The sequence below is a fragment of the Sinohyriopsis cumingii genome, chromosome 11 (assembly GCF_028554795.1).
Source record: "Sinohyriopsis cumingii isolate HCF-2022 chromosome 11, ASM2855479v2, whole genome shotgun sequence".
Lineage (NCBI taxonomy): Eukaryota > Metazoa > Mollusca > Bivalvia > Unionida > Unionidae > Sinohyriopsis > Sinohyriopsis cumingii.
This window is the reverse complement of record NC_142971.1, coordinates 59,881,292-59,905,929: the sequence shown is the minus strand read 5'-3', so window position 1 is coordinate 59,905,929 and position 24,638 is coordinate 59,881,292. Positions and strand designations below refer to the sequence as shown.

General features: G+C 35.4%; 1 protein-coding gene across 1 annotated transcript in view; it reads right to left on the bottom strand.

The window, feature by feature from the left end:
* LOC149788530 (DDB1- and CUL4-associated factor 1-like) overlaps positions 1-24,638 on the bottom strand; it is a 161,003-nt gene that overhangs the window by 104,521 nt on the left and 31,844 nt on the right. The window contains exons 6-10 of the mRNA XM_089974544.1: positions 22,107-23,187; positions 21,306-21,442; positions 12,522-12,623; positions 3,387-3,545; positions 1,554-1,594 (exon numbers count right to left, since the gene is read on the bottom strand). Of these exons, the coding sequence (XP_089830670.1) occupies positions 1,554-1,594; positions 3,387-3,545; positions 12,522-12,623; positions 21,306-21,442; positions 22,107-23,187 (1,520 nt within the window). The remainder of the gene's footprint in view (positions 1-1,553; positions 1,595-3,386; positions 3,546-12,521; positions 12,624-21,305; positions 21,443-22,106; positions 23,188-24,638) is intronic.

The window sequence follows — 24,638 nt, the reverse complement described above, 5'->3', positions numbered from 1 at the left end:
TACATTTTGCTAGTAGCTAAAGTCAACATTAACAAAAGAAATACATTTTTTTAAAAAACACAATACAGTCCTACATGTACATGTACTTAAATTGGCCTAGATTTTGGTCATCATGGGAAAACAACTGCCTTGCTGAGGCTAACAAAGTAATGAAGTTATTCACAGTTACCTAAAAAGAACTTTTAACTACTGACATTCTTACAGTAACTTAAGTGTTGTAAAAATGTGATTTGTTACTTAATCTTATTTAAAAGACCGCCAATATGTTTTTTTCTGCAACCTGCTATAACTGAATTATTATATTTATTTTGCATTAGAAATGCCATTTGCTTTTAGAAACAAAACTCCTATGTTTTGGTGCTTCTGATGCCTAAGTATTGTTCTGCAGTACATTTGTCAACTAGACCCTGATATCTTGGGACCAAGTTATGTCATTTTTTTTTACATACCCGACATAATCAAGATAACTGGGTTTGACTGTATATGGTTGGGCCACAAAAGAATGGGAGTAATTGTTTTACACACATCTAACCTATTTTCCATAAAAAAAACCACAACAGAAATACATATGAAAGACACAGGTAATATGTATATTTACATGCATTTGCAAAAACAGATGTAAATATGACAAAGTTACATATGTGACCTGATGTCTGTAATAAAGTTTAGGCATCAACAATTATTTTTCATACAGATTTGTGTATCTGTTATGTACAGTTAATAAAATACAGACAATTTAAAAGCAGAATGAAGTTTTCATAAATTGTTGCAATGACAAAATCAGCTTCAGTAACAGTGACTTTAATCAATGGCTCCAAAGATGTTAATCATGCTAAGGAGAATACAAACAGCTTGGTGACTAAGACTAATTCTAGTTATGTTTGATTATCTGGCCCTATCTGATTGAGTGTTCCCACAGCGATCAAGCACTACTGTTCTGTATATGCATGGAACATCTGGAGTTTATCCCAATAGCATAGTTTATACCGACCTGTTGTGCTATCATAAAACATGGACTGTGCTTATGGCATCAGCAATATACAAAGAATTCTGGTTTGTGGTTTTAGGTTTAATGCCATTTTCAGCACATGCTATACATGGTAGTTAGTAAAAATTTGTGAGAAAGAATATTGGAAAACTGGTGAAAACTATTTATCCACTGGAAGCTAATGACAATATCTACTACCCATGCAGGCAGAGTAAAGACTTGAACACATGCAGACAGGAGAGAGATGTCAGTGATCTGTAATGGGGAGTCTTTTAGATCACCACTCTGGCATGGGGGTGGGGATGGCCCACACAAACAAGTTTGGGCTTGCTGCTTCCAGTTAAATGGCTTTGCATAAGTTGAATGTATTCAAACATTTCTTTGTGTTTTATTAGTCACTTAATATATTATATGTAAATACAATGTATATCAAGTGCTCTAATATTCTTCTTATGACTGATAGGAATACACATACACAGTTTTGTTAAAATCTATTAAAACCTCCATAATACTCCGCAACATTCATTGGATGAGTATCAAGAACACAAAACAAGGATGTACTTACTTGACTAGAACAGAGAGAACATGGTCTGGGAGAAGACAAACCTACAATGAAGTAATTTGTTACATTAAGTCCTACTATCAAACATCTTCATATAAAACTTTAATAATTAAACCTAATGAACAAACATATTTTAATTATTATGTGCACTTTTAAAATATAATGGATTTAAACTAATCATCACCATACATTTAACAAACCCAATAAAAAGAATTTCAAGATGACTGCCATGGTGGCCATATTGGAGGTCAAACTGGTGCCATTTTCATGTACGACCAACTAGACACCGTAAGAAATCTCTTAGTAGAAACACCATAGTGATATGACCATCCATTTGGGAGGAATAGGAATAGTAATAACAAGATTTTAAGCAGGTTGCTGTGGTGATCTAACTGGAAGTAAAAGCAGTACCATTATCATCTAGGACATCACAAGAAATCTTCTGGTGATAACCCAATGACAGTTTGAATTTCTGTTTAGGAATAGAAGCAATAACGAGATTTTCTAGACAGCTGTCATTGTGGCCATATTGGACAACACATCTGCACTAATCTGGTAGGACCTGCAAGGCATCAGACGTAGTCTTAGTGAGACACAACTACCCAGGTATAGCTGTTCAAAAGTCAAAGTATGAACATCTTAATTAGCTCAAGACAGAATTTCAGCCCAGAATCATAAGCAAATCAATAAATATTATTGACTAAGCAGTGATTTATTTTGCTTAACACATTAACCCCTGGTGACTAGTTTACGTGGCAGAAGGTAGTAGCCTACTGCCAAGAACTGTAGTGTCAAGGTCGTGTATGATACACTAAAGTGGGTGGTATTAAAGAAAGGCAGACAGATGTAGCTCTACAATGATAACAAAAAATCTGGAATTTCAAGTTGCACTACAAAATAAAGAGGGAAAAACCTCATTTTTTGGACCTGAATTTTTTCTACCCAAAATTTGCCCATGGCTGGAATCTGATTTTGTGTTCAGATTAAATAAAGAGGAAAAAACCTCATTTTTTGGACCTGAATTTTTTCGACCCAAAATTTGCCCATGGTTGGAATCTGATTTTGTGTTCGGATTTTAGACTTTTTGGTCTCAGATCTAAGGCAGACTTGTATGAACTGCAATCAGACAGATGAACCTTTGCAAAAAGTAGGATAAGATGGGCATTTGGAATAAAGAGTGGCCTCGATATGAAAATAATGGGTCTGTTAAGCAAAAAAAACCCCAAAACTCCAACTTATTTTTATCCTTCTGCTCATGCAGGAGCCAAATAGCCAATGAAAAACGATGTTTCTAACACAGCTACGCAGTATGTTATTGGAAGATCACCTGGAAGTTGGTGTTTTAGGATTTATTCAGAAATAGCTTTCAAAATGTGTTTCCTACTCGAATTTCAGATGAAAACAGCAAACACCTTCAGGGGTTAATGTGTTAATCACACAAAATTCCAAACTCAATTATATCAAAGTAATTCTTAGTTTATTAATATGATATGCTATAAAATCTGATTGTTTTATCATTACTGAATATTATCTATAAAGCTGCTATCTCCCACTACACTGCCCAAGAAAATTATGAGAACAATGAATTTATACTGAGAAATAATGCTACTGTAAAAGAATTCATTTCCAGTAAATCTAATAATAATAATTCCATTCAATTTAGGATGCTTTTTACTTCTGGAATTAGAGTTCTGACATAAACATGTTCAATCTTAAGTTATTTTTTCATAAATTGTTTCCACTTTGTAATTCTGGTCTTCTGGTTTCTGATCCGATGATGTTACAGTACCTTCTCTGTAATCTAGCCACACAGACAATGTCAGTATAAGTCCTTACCCTTTCCATGGCATCTTCAAAGTAGGACAGATAGTAGAGACACATTGAGACCCCTGTTGCTGAGATGGAAGGGCGATACACATCCAATAGCTTCTGAACACCCCCAAGATTGAGGAATTCAATGGCAAACTTCTTGTGGCATAGCAGAATTGCAAGATACTGTAAGACAATATCAAGCAATGTGTTAGAAAATCCATTAATATGTTCACACACTGCTAAAACAATTTATTCGTTGTCTACTAAATTACTGCTGGGACCCAAGTGAAGACACTTTAAACAGTGGGTCACCACCTAATAAATCTCATTTAAATGTCTATAGTTCTGTTTTCCAATTAATATTATAAGTATTATGGTAAAATCTTGAACTGACTATGCACTGAAGACGAGAAAACTCTATGAAAGCCTTGCTGGGGGGAGTAGTAATAAGATGTTCAAGATGACCACCCTGTTTGATATCAGATTTATAGGTTACTGCATCCGTATGGGAAAATATGAATGAGTTTTTTTGTTACACAACCTTGGGAGTCCAGTATATCCATCCAACAAAACGATTTTCCCATAGAAATGCAGTAACCTTTTTATTATATGCTCATTTTCTTATTCTACCTAAGGTTTAATTATGTAAACAAAAATACACTATACAAAGCAAAGTAAATGAATGTATGCCATATTCCAAACTAAATACACAAGCGCAGATTCATCATTACACAACAACAACATTATTAATGCGCACATAACTCCACCCAGATAAATCTGAACTTGGGTGTGCGCTAGACATAACTTTCAAAAGAAAACGGCATTTTAGTCTACTTAAAATTGAAATTTGGAGTCATATTGGTAATGAATGCGCATTGCAACAATTTTTCCATTTGATCTGGAATGAACAGATTTTGGTATTTTTGTCATTTCTACAAAATTTCGTGATTATGGACTGGATTTAAGTGCTAATTCTACATCGGATTTCAGCAGCAATGGATCAGTGTGCTGACATCTGCGAGTGCGTTTCTGTTCTGCCATTGAATGTTTGATAACATAGTGTGTGCAAAATATGAAGTCATTCAATTTCAATTATCAAGAAGAGGCTATGGAATATAAAGTTTATTTCATTTTGAGTGCAGTAAGGAGGATATAATTGCACTTGAAATATAGTCGAAATTACAGTACAATTTCAAAATGTGTAATCAAGCTTGAGAACCCATGACATGGCTCATGTAATTCAGATTTGCAGAACTAAGTACATTTTGAGGAAATTCAGGATGTAAAACTGTAAGCATATTCCTTGCCATTCTTATTACCAGCTAAACGAGACAGTTCATGCATTATCACTTGCATGTTATTTGTAGGTAGCCAGCAATTTTATAAAAATCTGGCATCTATCAGCCAACTAAATCCGAAACAATGTATCAAAAAAGTTAACACAGAACGTAGCAAAGCAGCTGGTATGTGGCAGTCCACAAAAGATCTGCTCTGGTTCATTCAGAAACAAATTAAATCAACAAAACGTAAAGGGCCTACTATGTGAGTCTACATAATTTGTTTACAAATCAAAAGTGCTGGCATCTGCGTCCATGGTTTATTTAAAATAGAAAGTAGTTCCTTTATGAATGCAATATGAATTGTGCACACGAGTTCAATATCGTAAAATATTGCAAGATTCTGACAATGCACAGTTAACAGAAAAAAATGAGCATATAATAATGGCACATATTGCATTCAGTGAAAAGCCTATGCCAATATGTCTATCCATTCATAAAGAGTAGTGATAAGAAGATTTTCAATATGGCTGCTGAGGTGACCATATTGGATCTATGAGTGGCGCCATTTTTATTTTGGACCTACTAGATCCTGGAACAACTCTGTGTAAAGCGTAAAGCTTCATGGCAATTCTCCCAGTTGTTAAGGCAAAGTAATGTTAACAAACAACTGATAACAGAACAGTGCACAAGCTCTCTTAGTATTTGACCACTAGAGCTCAAAAAAGATCCTAGAAGATGCTTTTCCTTTTGAGATATGATATAATACACCTCTCCCTCAATAACTTGCGCACAGCGGGAGTCAGAAACATTACTGATGCCATCACTGCTAGACATAAAGAAAACCATGAAGGGGGAGCAAATTGATCTGTTTAATGGCTGAATAATTGTTTTAAAGTCATGTTGGGAATAACGGTCAATAAAACACCTTTTCAAACCAAGTTATTTGTTTTATTGTAAAAATGACCTTTATTTACAAGATGCCAAACCAATGAGATCATCAACATTATTCCAACTGGTGTCGTTGTTGTTGTTGTTGTAGGGTTTAATACCATTTTTCAGCACATGATAGGCTATACATGGCGGCCAGTATTAATGGTGGAGAATGAACCCGGGAAATCCTGGGAAAGAACCACCGACCCTCGAGAAGCTACTGGCAAGCTTTCTCACATTACCCACATTGGACGAATCTGAAACTCGAACCCACGCAGACAGAGGTGAGATTGCAGTGATCTGTAATGGAGAGCGCTTTAGACCACTCAGCCACTCAGGGCCCCCCAACTGGTGTCAACAACAATCACGTGTACATGAAAACATTGTGTATTACATCATTGCTTTATGTTGTTGTTGAGTAGCCTGGTTCGCTGATATGTATGCTCTCTGCTTTGCTCTCTACTATAGTTGAATTCAACGCAGGAAACCAGACTACTTACTGATTCAAATTCTCACTGAAACAAGATCAGTTTTATTTTTTTTTAAAATAAAAAACGAAACACTAATTACGTGACACAGCAAGTAATACTGAAACTTCTTTTCAGGATGTAATCTCTGAGTGTCAATTCAATAATTACAAATTAATTACAAAATCGTCAGCACTTAGATTCTCACAGAAACGCTCGAGGTCATAGATGTTATGGTAGAATGACATATTTCATGTTTTAATACAACAGGGCATATTGTATTTAGGATCATTACACTTAAACCGAACTAAAAGATATAACTAAAACAAGCTTTTCACTTGATAAAAAAGCTTGTTTAAATGGTACTTATTTATTATAGTGCTGCCTCAAGTAGGCGTTAGTGCCATATTCATTGATCAAAATTTCATTGAATACTGTTATTTACGGTGTACCAAGAATGTTGTTTTGAAAGAAATTTTTAACAAAATACATGACTTCTTATTAAAAGTTAATAATTTCATAATGTTGATTCAAATTTCCAGGTCAAATCAACAATTTTCGATGATAAAAGAGTGATATATCAAGGTTTCATTTACCAATTTCGATTATGATTTTCTTTATGTTCAACAAATTGAGGTCAAATTACTGCTACTTTCTATTTTAAAAAATTGGATCCACAACTGACCTTTGCATTATCAGTAGGTTTGTGAGTTATCAGGGCACGAGTTATTGAGGGACTGGTGTATTTTGTCCATAAAAATGCAAATGTGATCTAAGTACAGTACAGGTGTGTTAAGTTTATTTTAGGAGAATGTAATTACGAATTCACTGCAGAGTTCATTCTAGGATGTGCCCATGCACCAATGACTCCTATTCGTCATCGTTAGTACACTAAAAATTCCTCTATGACACCCATAAACATAAAAAAGATCCCTAAGGCCGACTTAAGATTGAATCAAGCACATCCAATGCTTACTGAATACAGTGAATCATTGCCAAAGAGATTGTCAGAAATGTTTTACTGATTTTGATTAGTCTGGGAACCAATCCTGTGCAAATGTTGGATAGACCATGCACGGAGAAGAAGAAATCTTCAACAAAACTAGTGCTGTATTTATTTCCAAAGTAGTGTATTTAATGCCTCAAATAAATTCTAGACAGAAATGATTACTTGAATATGAGAAATTTAAATCCCAGTATCGAAAGATTGGGACAGGGGAAGCTGATAATTAACCTCAAGCACTTGGGTCATCCATTTAATAATTTCTGCAATAAATATTAATTTTTCCACCATTATATAGTTGAAAACAGTTGTAGAGTCACACTACAACTCAGTTAGTTACAATTTCCTTGTCAACTAAAGTAACTATGTCTTGAAGAGGTGACAAAGACATTTTAGTACTCAAGGAAATTGTGGAAACCCAAGCAGAATTTTGATTGCAAAATGACTGATTCCAAGCATGTAATGAGGGACCATGGGTGATGGATTCCAAGCATGTAATGAGGGACCATGGGTGATGGATTCCAAGCATGTAATGAGGGACCATGGGTGACGGATTCCAAGCATGTAATTAGGGACCATGGGTGACTGATTTCAAGCATGTAATTAAGGACCATGGGTAAACAAGTGGCCTACTGCTCCACCTTTACAGATCACTGACATCTTACTTCTGTCAATATGGATTCATGTCTTGGCTAGGCCAAAGTGGGTATGTGAAAAAACTTGCCAGGAGCTTCCCATGGTTTAGCAGTTCTTCCCAGGATTTTACCAGGCTCATATTCGACCAAATCATCATGTATAACCTATCGTGTATTGAAAAATGGCATTAAACCCACAAACCACAGCATGGAATGCTGGAAAATTGTCTACATATTGCAGATAATAATAAATCCATTCGATAAGTGCCAGGGATACTGATCAGTTTTGAATTTCTTCAATAAGCAAGAAACAGTAAGTGTATTTGAGAGACCCTGTTTTTTTTACTCAATTACCCCATTTTTTCTTTATTTAACAGGGCCATGTAGCCCCAAGTTCTTCCCATTCGTTGAATGAATACTGACAATATTTATAGATATAGCTTATATTTTGTATGCATTTAACACAAATTGTTGTCCATACAGAAAGAACAATCAACAACAGGGATTAACTAGTCTGAGAATACCAACAACGTGCTTCCTGTGGGTGAACTGGTGCAAGGACTTGGGACAACACTATAATTCCATGCAATTTACACAAGATAAACCTCCAGTGACAGCCAATGAGTTTGTCCATGTCCTGTTAAATTTTTGTATTAAAACCTGTATGGTAATTCCTCTAAAAGACTTATTTCTGAACTAATGAAGTAAATGGCAAACATTTTAAAAGTAGAGTATACAGTTGTATGTGCAAGAATAAATTAATAAGAAGGCATTGACTTGCATGTGGAGCACACACTCAAAGGAATCAATCTACATGCACACAAACCGATGCTGAACAGGGACAGGGGCCATTACAGCCTGCTACATATAACGAATGTCAATCTGTTAACATCGCTCACCATCCCATCGAGCAATGTTAACAATCAGCAGAGAAATAATACTACACAGTTCAATATTCACCAATCAAAGCATTGCAATAAAAGATGTGAGCTTGACCCCAAGGTCAAATGGCTGAGCAAGCATGTCACAGTTAATTGTCTTAGCTTCAGAATGATTTATCGAAAGTATGAACAAAATACATTGAGGGGTTTAAATAATACAAGCTGATATTTTTTTAACCAATCCCAAACTTTTCTATGATTTGGATCTTGACTTTAAGGTAAAAAATGCCAGTCAGCATGTTGCCAGTGAACAATAAATAATTTGTGCTTTATTATGATTCCTACTAAGTCAACAGAAAATCCATACAAGAGTTTAGGAAATGTAAGCAAATGAAAAAACTTTAACCAAAAACATTCACATAAATGTTCTATGTATGTGACATTGATGCCAAATGTTATAAGGGTGAAAGAGAATTCATAGAATGAATCAACTTCATTTCAAAACGATTCATGCCAAGTATGAAGACAAGAAATTAAAAGTTTTAAAAATATAAGAAAGCAAGAAAGAAAAAACTTACCTAATCTTGAATGCAGATGTCTTATGGCGACCATGACCAAGGTAAATGGGAGGAGTAAGCATATTTTAGGATGAACTGTCCCAGCTTTAGGAAGATTCATGCTAACATAGGACAAACCATCTCTGTTTTGGGAAGTTTCATGCTAACATAGGATGAACCATCTCAGCTTTAGGAAGATTCATGCCAACATAGGAAGAACTGTTAAATTGTCTTAGCATTAAGGTGATTCATGCCAGCATAGGATGAACTGTCCTAGCTTTAGGAAGATTCATGTCAACATAGAATGAACTGTCCCAGCTTTAGGAAGATTCATGCCAGCATAGGATGAACTGTCCCAGCTTTAGGAAGATTCATGCCAACATAGGATGAACTGTCCCAGCTTTAGGAAGATTCATGCCAGCATAGGATGAACTGTCCCAGCTTTACGAAGATTCATTCCAGCATAGGATGAACTGTCCCAGCTTTAGGAAGATTCATGCCAGCAAAGGATGAACTGTCCCAGCTTTTGGAAGATTCATGCCAACATAGGATGAACTGTTAAATTGTCTTAGCATTAAGATGATTCATGCCAACATAAGAATCTGGATGTTTGTCACCCTCTCTACTGTGCTCTTCCTTGAAGGACATACACCTCTTCCCTGAGGAATAAGCTGGGACTGGCGAACCAAATGTAATTATTGAAAGGATACAAGCATCATTCCTGAGGTCGAACCAAGTCTGTAAAAATAGGGCCAGTCTCACACCTACTGGGACATCAGAAAAAGGTGGACTAAAAAGGACAGATGTAACTCCTTAAGACAGCCTGTCTTCCTCTTTACAGAAGGGAGAAGGATCACAGACTGCCTCCCTTGGCTCTTTTGATTACCTTGTGTAAAAGCTTTAAAGTGGGTCTGATGGTTGGAAGGAAGAACCATTAACCCTTCCAGATGTAGTAGTTTCTTCACCCGTTTTAGTCAGGACCATGGACTGGTGATGATTAACTCTCAAATCTTGTGACCACACTAATGGGGTTAGCACTCCAAAGTGTTTCTGCAGTAAGTATGGCTGTCTCTTAAAAGTTTTATTTTTTATGCTCTTGCAAAACCTTTGCCATCTCCCTATGGCAGTAAAGTTTTCAAGATCAAAAAGACCACAATTATCTTGCATAGGGAAGGCTGGACTTTCTTCCAGGTGAACGTGACATCCTTAAAAACAGATGTGCTGAGAATCCCTCCATCAAAGGAGCTGACAACTTGCTTCACAAAAGTGATCACAGTCTTCATGGTCTACTCTAACAACGAGGGAAATTAAATGGGGGGGGGGTTAATGTGAGGAGTTCATCACTAGATTTTCACTTTTATGGGAATTTATTGTTTTTGCTGTGCAAACCTAAACAATCAATAGCAATGCACATATGTGCAACTTTAAACTAATACTGGTTTATGTTGCCTTTTGCAAAGGAGGAAAATTAATACAGTAATTGCTCTATTGAAGGGAAACCAAATTCATTAACTGTACTTGATAATCAGTGCAACATTTTCTCATTTGTGGGGATGTGCACTGAAATCTCAAGATTCTAAATGAACTGGGATGCCAGTAATCAAAGTTAGGACTTACAATTCTACTACTTGATTTGCATGTATTCTGTTGATTTTTTTGGATGATTTGTTTTAGATATTAGTGTGAAAGTCTCAACTGTATATCCAAAGAAAGACATTGCCTTTGCAGGAATGGAAATTTCCATACTCTGGAAAAAGCCAGATACTTCCCTTACCCCTCACTGGAATGAAGGTGATCTTCAGTAAAGATGAGGAGGCAACACGAGTCATTTCCTTCCCTAGAGGCACAGTAACTTTCTGCTAATTCTCATTTCACATATGACCAAAGGCAGAAAAATTACATCTGTCTGCATATGATGTGCACAACAAGCAGACAGGTCAAGTGTCCTAAGCAGCCATTTTTATCGCCACAACTACGCAAACCTCAGCCCTTTCTATGGCCACATTTACCCAAATGGGCCCAAACACTGATGCACACTGACTGGGACAATGATTTAGTAATACTCACTTGAACACTGGTTGAATAAAACATGAAGCACTACTTTGCTGGCAATATATACTATAAATCCTAAGATTTAATGAAAAGATAAAGATAAATGAAATTTGTGTATGGACTGGGGCAAAAATATCAATTACAACACCAAAATGTATACTAATGACAGCAGATATTCCAAGGACTTTTTTAGTGAAGAAAATCAAAGAATATCTCTGCTTCAGGTGATTTATTTTTTGGAATTGTTGGATCCAGCATTATTGATCCAGTCAACACAAATTAAAAAAATCGACCACATTAAACACAAGATAGGCCCTTACTCCTTTGCAGCCATCAAATGACTTATGATTTATTTCTTCATCATAAATGAGGTAATATGTAGTGATTTTTGGTTTTTAATCATAAGAGAGGTAATTTATAGCGATTTATCTTATGCATAAATGAGGCATTATATATAATGATTTTTTAAAACCCCTTTTGATAGTAAAATACTTAGATGATATTGATGCTCCTAAGAACAGGTTGCTTTAGCCATTTTTAACCGTTTGAGTTTACAAATAAAGTTCTGGCTGTAGTGGGTATTAATACCACAAATGGGCTACAAAAGCTTGCACTTGGACCCAAAAATTAACAACCACATAGCGATACATCAACTTTGTGTTCAGAACAGCAATTAGAAAACCTGGATCAATTTATGACCACACCTACTCAATTATGAAAATGTATTCATCAGATGCTAGTCACAAAACATTTTGTGATAGTTCCCAGACATGTGTTGACAATATCAGTCTGCAATCCATATTGTTACTAAACTAAAGCGGCAATTGACAAGGTATCTGAATGCAGCTTCAGGTGCAAAACAAAGCATGGTGACCCATGCTGTTGTTTCAACTGAGTATCAATTAACTGACAAAAAAAACAATCCCACCCACAAATGCACATTGCATTTCTTGCTTTGCTCCCACTTTTCCCTGCTCAACTCTCATTTCTCCCTACTCTGTCCAAAAGGAATGTCACTTCTCCCTAAATTTCAAGTCTAGTTTGACCCTTAAAAAGGGACATTTTAGGTAAATTACTGGTGTAAGTTTTGGAAACGTTTCCATAAACGTACAAACTGCAACTAGGTTGTAGGATAAGTACATATTTACCACTTCTGGCACATATACTGTACCTCATCATCTCTTGAAAAACATGGGTGTATCTGACAAAACAATTTGGCAACAATGGAATGATTACATGAATAGCAGCATATTATTTTCTATTACATATCAAAATGCAAAACAGGTAAGCCTTTCCTGTTTGTATAGCTATGACACTTGTAAAATCTTGCTATTCCAATAATTATATGCCTTACCTTCAATGCTTCAAAAGCAAGCCGAACATCGTTATTCTTTTTCAGGTTAATGTAGAAAAAGAGAAGATCTAATGCTCTGTGTTCAAAGGCTGCACTTATCAGCTGCAATGGAAGAAAGATAAACTCACTTTGGGGAAGAAACTTTACAACATTTGCAGTGTCTACTGGGCAAGGTACTTCACTCAGCTTGGCTCAGTACAATAACTTCATATGTTACCATGCCATAAAACATTAAACCAAACCTATAATATACTGACCCATCATACCACACTTCTGAAACTGAATGCATTTTGTGCATGCGATTAATTTTGATAATGTCATACAGTTATCTAACAGCTCTCCACCTGAAGTTCTCAGTACTTTTCAAAATGATTCCTTGTATCATCACTGATGACTTGAACATAGCATAATCACGAGACCCTGATGAACAGTGTTACAGTAAAGGAATGGTAAGCAATTTGATTCTGTAAATACACTCGCACCTCTTCCACATTCCATCACTATGCCCATTAAGGAGACGAGTGTAGAGTATCATCTCCATTTAAAAAATACCTCCCAAATTATGAATCATAACCAGAGTACATACCCTGCCAGTGTCCACAGACAGCATAAATTTCCACCCTGTGTTAGAGAATTTGTAGGGTATGTTAACTCAATTAAGAATCTTTATGATGTAATCTTGGTTGATTTTTGCAGCACTTTCAGCACCTACATGTCCTTCTGATCCAGCTAAGTGCCTTTCCCCAAGGACACCAAAGTAATTGGCCTAACCCGAGACTTGTGGATTCTGAGTCTGACACTCTACCAACTGAACCCTCACAACTCTTTGAAGCGATCATTCAATTTAAATCTTTTATTTTTACCTTTATCTTTTAGTTGATATACCTTTTACGGAACCTGAACATTATTACATTTACCGGTTTATATAAAATAGTTTATCTTCCTAACAGTGTTTGAACTGCGAGGCAAAGAGTAAAACTCTTACAATAATGGCAAGGGGACCCTAATCTGTACTGAGTATCATAGCATTCTATCAACAAGATGTGGACTTGAGATTGCTCACCTGCCTGGCATGTCTAGCAACCAAATTTAAAGCAGTTGACAAAAACATATGATGTAAGTCTTTGGTATGACTCAGCAGGGGATTGAACCCATAACCTCCAGCATCATTTAATGTTTGCATGGTGGCTGAGATTTTCTTTTACCTCTGGATATTTTTTTCCAACTCGTATAATGATCAATATTAGTACTTGTTTTGTACCACAAAATCTGAGCATGAATATATTTTTCAAGCTATCTGGTGGACAGACATTCTTTCTCAGCTGAACAACATAGATATTTTATTATTGTTCTCCAAAAATTGTTAGAAACCAAACAGTCTTCTTGTCTGCAAAAAAAATAATGGTTCAGGGATGAAAAAATGTGCACTGTGTGTACCAATTTTTAAAAACTCCTATTTGATAAAAAGTTGTACGGTGTTGGCCATTAAAATAGACTGGGTTGGGTAACCAGAACCATACATTTTCTTTTCCTCTTAGGAAAGCAGTAACAAAATTTTCATGATAGCTTACATGGTGGATGTCAGATCAATACCATTTTCATTTAGTACCAGCCAGACTCCGTAAGTCTTCTTGTGAAAACTAATGCTGACATGACTTTCCATCTAGATTGTGCAAAAAACAATATTTTTAAGATAAGCACTCTTTTCATTTAAGATCAACTAGACATCCTAAGTCTTTTAGGTAAACCCTATGCTGATCTGATCAGTCAGGTGGGGTAGCAATATAAAAAGATTTTCAAGATGGCAGTTCTGGTGGCCATACTGAATGTCATACTGCCACCTTTTAATTTAGTAGCTACTAGACATCATAAGAAGTTTTCTTTTAGCTAAACTTCCATGGCTATGACCATCCATTATGGAGGTGTAGCAATAATAAGATTTTCAAGATGGATGTCACAGCAGCACAATTTTCAATTAGGACTAACTAGACTATAGGATAAATGCGAGTGCAAATTTCATGGCAATCCTTGAAGTATTTTAGGAGTAGTAATTAAAAACTTGTGCTAAAAGACAGATATATGGATGACAGATTATCAACAAGCAGGCCATCTCATAAGCTGTTTTGGAGATTGACCAGTATAGCTAAACACAAAAGCAAAATTATATTTAGACCTTTTAATAAGGCAATACAACTTTAATACATTTAGCATCTTTAGTTGGGCCTTGTTTGGCAATGAAAGCAAGGTTTTCTGCCAAAAGACACATTACTTACTGCAAAATCAACTGATTACACCTCACAGCTTTCCATTCTAATGCTATCTATAATTTATTTCCTGTACTTTGGGTTACTTGTTAGATTTATTCTTCAGCCTCAAATAATTTAGTCCTTATGACAAAATAATTTATTATTAATTACATGTTTCATTGAAATTTATGATTTCTGTTTCGTAAAATTATTTGTTAAAACCTATTTTAACAATTTTTCCACAATCAAGAGAACTCTGCATAACCGTAAAACTAATTTTCTATAGCCCTGGCCAAATGTTACCACAGGTGATCATGACAATTATAGTAATTTTTCTATTTAGTAATGCCTGGATGCTTTCTGTTACATTTGGCCAAATTCTGTTTAACACATTTTTAACAAGTTATTTATAGTTTTTTCCAGCTGTGATCATATTTGATGGCATATTGACATCATTTGTACATCTTTTAAAGATCTTCACATCGGGATGATTTTTTTCAAGTCTGGTCAAATTTTGCTCAGCATTTTTTGTTTAGTATTTAAAGCTTTTAAGTAACAATAGCCATATCTTATAGCCATATTGGCATGATTTCTACAAATCTGCAAGCTCTTCATGCAGGAAGTCACGTATGCCTGATTTGGTCAAAAGCAGCTGGGATTATTTTTGGAAAATGTTCAATACAAGGGCCATAACTCTATCCAATATACAAAGGAGTCAAAACCCCAAAATGGCAATTGTTACTCAAAATGGACAATGGACTCAAGCTCACTTGGCCTCATGCCAGCTGAGCTAAGAAAACAACAACAAAAAAGTGAACTTTTATCTCTGGCTTCGTTGGCAAGATCACTAAAAGTATACAATGAATAATCTGTAGGTGATCTTTGTGACAGAGCTGTACAGTTACTGGGCAAACATAAAAAAAAAATGTTTCATGTCTCTGTCTCATTGCATTAGTGTACAACTGCAATTAAGGGAAACAAATTAATCTGTAACCTTGACCGTAAAGATACATGAGATGACATCAAATTAGAGAAACATAAGTGACCCAATGTTTATCCAAGAAACTCAAACAGCAGTTAAAATATACAGCATCCAAGATACACATGTACCTGTGATCTTGACATTGAATACAGGACCCCTCTAAACTGAATGCAATAGATCGATGCTGTCCAACCTATTTTACACCATGGGCCACAGCAAAAAACTGAAAAGCAACGACTATATAGCTGCTTGAGCTCCAGCAGGTCATTTAAAATTGCCTGCAGGCCTGCGGGCTGGACAGCACTGCAATAGATCATCTACTGACAGTATTCAAATGTACCAAATTAAATTCATTCATCCTAAAACAGCTCAAAAGTGGTGGATGGGTAAATGATACTGACACCATTAACACTGGTGACCTCGACCTTGAAGACTGGACCATATACATACATGCCAACCCCTGGTGAGGAAAAAGTGTAATCCAAGTGGACAAAAAGAGTAATCCAAGTAGAAAAAGAGTAATCCACATATAACATGATAAAAATTCAATGAGCATATGTACAAAATGATTTATTTATCCCTCTGGACTTTTAACATAAATTACTGCTTTAAGTTTTTGTATACAACACTTTGAGCTTTAAAAAGCAATAGATTCTTGTACTGCATTTCAAAACACTTTGTACCAGCTGTGACTATGAATGTTTTGCACACTAGCAGAGCACTAAGTGCTGGGTTACTGAGCCTGGATCTGAATTCAGTTTTATTTATGTTAACAATACTGAACAATCTCCCACAGTCATATTTATTCAAAGCATTATCAAGCAAATAAAAAAATGTTTTCTCCACTGGAATCTACTGTTAATTCTGGTAATGAAAGAATAGCACTCTAACTTTGCCATTTTCGTTGTCAAAGTCTCTTACACAGACTCTAAAAAGAGTGTATGGCTTTTTAACTCTTCGATACACATGTAGCAAAGTTACTCAGTGCAGTGTGCTAGAAATGGAGCACTGGTTACCTATTCGACTCCATACACACTGTTAAGCAGTGCAGTGTATGTTATGTTTAGCAGCAATTTTAACCATTTTACATCTTTGGTACACATCAATTATGTATGGAAAAATATAAGAGTAAAGACTGATTGTTATAGCTGTGAAATTATTTTTCACAGAATAATTTTTATGTGCTTTAAAATCTTGAGAGAATTCGTTCACTGTCAAGTCAGTGAAGCCGCGTGACCAACCGTGACTGCCATACTCGAAATTTACAAGTTCTTTGTCTGCATCTACATCACTAAGTAATCTGAATTTGATAAAAACTAATTGCTGCCTACATAAATATTAGAGCCTTTACCTAAGTTACTGAAACTTTCATAGTTGTGATTCTAATTGTGAAAACTTGAGTAACTACTGAACGAAATCCGTGACCTCAGTTTTGGAGAGTGGAGAATATGACCCAGTTACTTTAAATAGCAAATTTCAACCAGAGCATAAACAGCGACCATGTGATCTGATGTAATGGTCATTCACAGCAATGAATGTAGTATCTAACAGGGGGTTTCATTTCTTAATTTCAACTGGTTTGAATCTTAAATGGTGGAAAGGAAAGTGATGGAAAACTTGAAATACTGATCTAATGATCTGTGATGGTCCCGTGAAGACTGGGTAACTAAAGTCCTTAAAAACCGTTTGATGACAACTTACATGTAAGCCAAATTTGATTCCTATCTACAATGGGATTAAATTCATAAGGCAGAAATAAAAGTATCATAGATGGATGGACAGACTGAAATGCAGCAACTCTGTCCCCCTTGTTTTATGAAAAGGCAGTGACAAGTAAGTTACAATTCTGACCAAAATAAACTAAACAAAACCAAAATAAAAGCACATCAAGGTCTATGAAACAATGTTCACATCAAATTGCATCAGAAAATGTACATTAGTTCAGGGCTCAAAATTAGCGGTAGTCTGCTAGCTCGAGGTTACCAGATTTCCTGTTGGACTAGAAACTTTCATAATGTTAATAGTCTGATAGGCTAGCAAGTTTCAGTTATCAATAGTCAGCATTTGTTTACACTATTCCCTAATAAAGACTTGACTTAGCAGATGTTCTGTAGAATGAAACCAGTGGCCATTGTAAACACAGTCATAAAATATTAGCATGAGAAGATGAAGTCAATTTCTGCCTTGGAAAGGTGCGTTTCTATAACAAGAATCCATCTGATTTTGTGCATTTCACATAACAGCGTAAATTATGGTCCCGTTATTAACAATGGAAGTTTGGTAATTGATCCTAATTAATCTGATAATGAATTAAATGAAAAAATGACATGGTATCACACTTTATTCACTCTACCCCAATAACAAACTACAAAGCGGTATACCACACAAAAGAACACGGCAAAAACTATTCAAAGAAATTAGTTTGCAAGTTTTTTTTGTTTAAGGTTCTTTTTTTTACTCGCTACCCAAACATTCTAACAGTCACAAACAGGAAACTACATATTTTACATTTCCATCAAAATAATTATAACAATAAGATCAATTTATTATGATTACGTTGTTGACACATCCTTTCCATGCAACTACTTTTTCTATGATAATAAGAATAGTTTTTATATTTTTCCCTTACAAGAATGAACAAATAATTGAATACACGTGGAGTTATCCAAGCAGAATGCCGTACATTTGTTGGGAATTAAAATCTTCGAGCATGGGCATCTAAGATTTGAAAATTTTCCACCTTATTATTAATTTCAACAATACACTGAGGTTCGGTTAATTAGGAACAATTACCAAACTTACGACTTATGATACCGTAATTGGAGCTGTTACAACGCACCAAGTGTCAGATGGCTTCATTTGATGGGAACACACCTTTTCCAAGCTGAAACTAACACTATCTTCTGATGCTAATATTTTATAACAGTGTTTACAACAGCCACTGCTTTGATCATGCAGAACATTCACTGAAGTTAAGTCATTCACTGAAGTTAAGTCTTTGTTAGGGAGAAGCCATTTAATTGTGGGAGGGGGAAAAGACACATGCTTTGAAATGTGTTTCTTGCTCTGACTTTCTTATATAAAGGACACTGTGCCATTCCTTTTCTTGCTTTAAATAATTCACGTCAGCTATACTATAACATCTCGTATTTCAAAACAAGGCACAATTCCCTCCTTATAAGTCAGGCAAAATGTGGCATTTGATAGGTGTTCAGCCACCAGAAAAAAGCAAAAGTTGAATGAGAATGATGAGGAATAGTTCTTATGATAGGGAAAAGTGAAGTGGAAAGTTTCAGAAGAAATGGACAAAAGACAGGGAATGGCTGAATTATGACGAGGAAAGGATCGTTGTGGTGTAACTGGTGTATGCAATTCGCAAAAACAAACACACAGAAAACATCCAGTTTTATTGCGGGTTGTTCGAACTTTAAAACTGAATCAGTAAATGTACATGAAAGCTGTGTGACACTGTTTTGTGAACAGGACTAGTAAAGATTTGGCAGGACTAGTAAATTTCTCAATATACTAGTCCTTCTGGCTACAAAGAAATTTTTGTTAAATTCTAGCCCTGTAGTTCTTAAACTATGCTGATTACAATGTAACATTGCATCTGGAGACATAAACTTGATTGACAAGGTCCATAACTTCAAAAATATAAAGGAGACAAACCCCCAGAATGGCACTTCTAAGTCTAGGGTATATTCCATCATAACATGTTAAATGATACTTGAGCTATGCTAATTAATGGTAACACCCCATGTACAATATGAAGCTGATCAAAATGAGTTATACCTCTGTTCAGAAACGACAAGACAAACTCCAAAGAATGCACATCTAGGTCTAAGAGGTAACATTCTTACAAAATTGCATGAAAATAGATTTGTTCCAAAGTTCTTCTGGTTACAAGTAATATCAAACAAAAATAAGAAGGTGTTCAACAGGGACAATAACACTGTCCAAAATGGAGCTGATTAAGAAGGGTCATAACTCTGTTTGAAACAGTAACTGAAACAAAGAATGCATCTCAAAGTCTACAAGAAAATATTTTATGCAAATTGTATGGAAATTTACGAGATTGCACTAGAATATGTTGAATAACTTTATGCTATGTCAGTCACAAGCAACATTCCCATGTAAAGATATGATTATGATTGACAAAAACCACCACTGTATCTAACAGGAGTTAGATAAACCCATAAAAAAATACACACCTAGATCTATGAAATAATGTACACTTAAATGGAGTTAGACATAACTCATAAAATACCATTCTAGATTTATGAAATAATGACCAGACAAAATTACATCAGAATATGAAGTATGATTACAAGAATCAGCTGTAGTGCAGATTTCAAACTGATGTAACAAGGGCAATAATTCTATCAAAACAGTATATGTACTTGCTCAGTGCCAAAGCAGAGCTCTACATCTTCCAGTGAATGTTTGACCTTAATCCCTCTTAGCTTGTGAACACAACACTCTCTTTATTTTCCCATGTGACAACCCTTTGATCAAGGTGCAAGTTTGATACTTGCTCAGTGCCCAGTAACAGTGGGTGGTTATTTGTATTCATTGTGATCTTGCTGCAAAAATGACTTATTTAGTTGCAGCCTTTAATAGATTTCACAGACTCTATGATTAAACTGTTACTTAAAGAACCCAAGCACCCGCCTAGTCTATGAAATGGAGTCAGACGACATGTATGATGACTAGACCACAACAATTTACAATGACAAAACAACACTGAAGGATTTCAGAATTTTATCTGACAATGAGGATGAATTCTTGGCCTTTGTATCAGATGACGTTAGATAGTGACATTTATTGGATACTATGAATAAAAAAACATGGTCTTACTTTCACTGTTTATTTTGTAAGATGTGTGAAATTAACACATTATGGCATATTGTGTGAATTGGATCATTCTGATATGTGACCTATGACTGAATTCATGGATTTATCATATAATGGATTTAAAATGTCAAGTATAATGGATTTTAATGAATTTAATTAGAACAAATTCTAAGTTGTCAATTAATCTCGACACATTTCACTCAATAATACAATTGCACTTTACATTGGTTCTGTTGTTATTTTTCATATCTATCAACCGATCTATCAAGCAGAGTTTGTTCATTTTACCAATGTGCGACCCCGACTCGATGATGACAAGTCACCCTTTCAAAAGGATCTGACTTGCAAAATACACTCCGACTTTTAGGAGAGTCAATGAGACATTGACTTTTTCAAGCCTTAAAAAAAAAAGGGTGGGGGGGCTGACTTAAAGTCAAATAGACTTATAAGTATGTATGGTACATCAAATGTTCTCTATATCAATCTTACAAATTTTAGATATATAGTCTTGACATTATAAAGATACCTACATGTGACTTAATTTTTAAGCAGCAATATTTGTGAGATCTATAATGAAACTTTATTGGTTACCAACAATTTTGTTTTCTTTACATGATTGAAGGTCACACAAAGGCATAGAATCAAACATTGGTACATTAGGTACAAACAAAAAGATAAACTTTTCCTTTTGGTACAACTAACCTCTTGGTATTCACCCATGGGGCAGAGGTACTGCAAAATGAGCCTCTGTTTCATTGTAGTGGTCAGGGGATCCAAACTGTATGATCCTATCACATATGGTTGCAACTTATTCCAGGAACTGTTACTGTAATCACTACCTGAAACAAGCATAACCTTTATTAGTTTTGTTCCTCGGACCTACATCAAATGAGATAGCTTCAATGTACTTAGGGTCTTACACTTTAATCATCATACTGAGATAGCTTCGATGCACTTAGGGTCTTACACACACACTTTAATCTTCATACTGAGATAGCTTCAATGTACTTAGGGTCTTGCAAACACTTTAATCTTCATATGGAGATAACTTCAATGTACTTGGGGTCTTACACACACTTTAATCTTCATATGGAGATAACTTCAATGTACTTAGGGTCTTACACACACTTTAATCTTCATACGGAAATAACTTCAATGTACTTAGGGTCTTACACACACTTTAATCTTCATACGGAGATAACTTCAATGTACTTAGGGTCTTACACACACTTTATTCTTCATACTGAGATAGCTTCAATGTACTTAGGGTCTTACACACACGTTAATCTTCATACGGAGATAACTTCAATGTACTTAGGGTCTTACACACTTTAATCTTCATACTGAGATAGCTTCAATGTACTTAGGATCTTACACACACTTTAATCTTCATACTGAGATAACTTTCAATACTGAAGAGCTCATTCTAATTTTTTTAAATGAGCTACAATTTGTTCCAACTAATAAGGTGATCATCCCTACTTACTATATGGTCATACTCACTAAGGAAACTGTCATTGTGACCTGGCTTTTTTGGCTTTTTCAAGCTGAAGAGGTCTTCACTACTGAAACCTGGAGACAACCGCCTTTTCATTGCCTTGAGTGTAGTATTACTGCCTTCGGGTTTGGAGGTGCAAGGCGACATTTCTTTGTTTTCAAAAACTACTTTCACATCAGAACCATCATGTTTGCCATTTTCAACTATTTTCTCTTTAATCACCACTGAAATTGAACTTTTATCAGGACTTGTTGAACTACCTGTAGCATCTTGTGCAATATCTGGCATAGTTGTTTGTGGCATGTCATCTTTAATCTTTTCATCTTTTTGGGGTGAACATGTTTGATCAGTTTCAGAATTCTCTCCAGATTTAACAACTACACTTGTATCTGAATTTGTTTTCTGAGACTCTGCCTGGCTGGTTGCAGAGGATCCCTTATCTAAAAGAGCACGACTAGAGACAGATTCTAATTCCTGGAAATCAGAGGCTGTGGTTCCAGATTCTGACACAACAGCACTGGAACCAACCGATTCTGATGTCAGGGTACATATGCTGCTAAATGTAGTGTTTGAGTCTGGAGTAATTGAACTTCCAGCCCAAGAGTCCGTCTTGATTGTACTGGTGCTGCAAATGAAGGAAACCGATTTCCCTGGTCCCACAATATCTTTGCTGACCTTTTGATCAGAAACAGTAGTGGTACTTGATGTGGAGTCTTTTACTGGACAATCTGATACACTTTCTTTTGATTGGGTCTCCTTAGGCTGTACCACATCTGAACTTAAATCTCCTTTTGATGTATGTTCCTTCGTTTGAATCAATGACTTTTGCTGCTGTTCAAACATTTGAGGGTCAGTATTTTCTACCTCCTGTTTATTGCCCCCCTTGTCTTCTAGAGCAGCATTCACTTTTGGAGATGTAAAAAGCCACTGTGTGGGTCGACTGAACATAGAAAAATATCTTTTATCATCATCTTCTTCCTCTTGTTCCTCCTTATTTGCAGCTCCTTTCTTTGCTTTTTGTTTTTCTTCATTCTCAATTTCCGTCTGTGCTTGAAGTTCGTGTAATCTTTTCAGCATGACTGGAACCTGCAATAAAAATGATGAAGGGTACAGAGTAAACATTTCAAAAACACTGCAAAATCAGGGGAATCTTTTTTAACATTGAATTTTGACAATTCAAGATATCAAGAATTATTCAAGACAATTATTTACAATTATCAACATCAAAGTCATCTATTCTGGCTGGTTGCAACTATTAGCTGAAAATATAAGATGATTTTTTTAAAAATTGCAGTTGTGAAGTAGTATTCAATTATTACTGCAGAATATGAGAGTCCAGCAAACAATTTACTTTTTATTTTTTATCTTATCAATGATAAATATTCAATCTCTCCATTCACAAAAAGAAGAATTAGCAATCTTTCAACTTTCAATAACTTACGAATCTTCTTAAAGAGAACATATGCTATCACAATAAATACAGTGGTCCCAATCATATAAGGCCCCTTGTAAGCGACATCATTTCTTGATGTAAAGAGAGAGATGTGATTATGACTGACATTGGCCATACCTTTCTTAAAAATGAGGTAAATGTGACATGGGTCTATGAAACAATGTACACATCAAAATGCATTAGAATATGCCACACAGTTATTGAACTGAGCTTCTTACAAGCAAGAGCTCAAGTAAGGATGTGAAATTGATTGACAAGGGCCACAAATCTCTCCAAAATGGCAAAGAAGACAAAATCCACCTGTAGGTATAAGAGATGATGTTCATATCAAATTCCATTAGAATAGGTTGAATAGTTAATGCTGACTGCAAACAATGTCACAAGCTTGCACAAAAAGACAAGAATAAGTTCGACAAGGGAAATAATGCTGTCCAAAATGGAGTAGAATAGACAGAGTCCATAAAAGGCATATGTATGTCTATGAAATGTATTTAATAGTTCCCAAGTTACACCAGTTACTGCAACATCCCATGTTACAAAATGTCTTGTCAATGGCCATAAAATCCAAAACTGAGCAGACAAAACTAAACACACAAATGACTTGTCTTGGTTAATGAGCTGCACCAGAATCTGTAAACTGGTTTTTTTTTATACCTATGATGATTTTAAGCAACATACCATGTGACAAAGTGATCCCTAGTGGACAAGTGGTATAAGTGAAAAAAGTTGTTTTTCAAGGGCCATAATTCCATTAAAAATGGAGCTGGCATAACTAAATCTATAAAAGGCCTATCTAGGTCTATGAGATAATGTTCATACCAAATTGCATTAGAATATGATGAAAGGTTTTTGAGCTGTGCCAATTAAAACAGCTACCAATAGACTGCATGTATTTTACACACATTTCAAAATCAGCAAGTTCTGACAAAAACATTCATACATGTAGTGAGTATGCACACCCTTTTCAGATACATAAAGACTGATTACAGTCAAACCTGTCCAAATGGTTACTTTTTATAATGGTTGCTTGGTCTCAACAGCCATTCTAATTTTCCCCTGGACAAATGTTCTACATAAACACAAC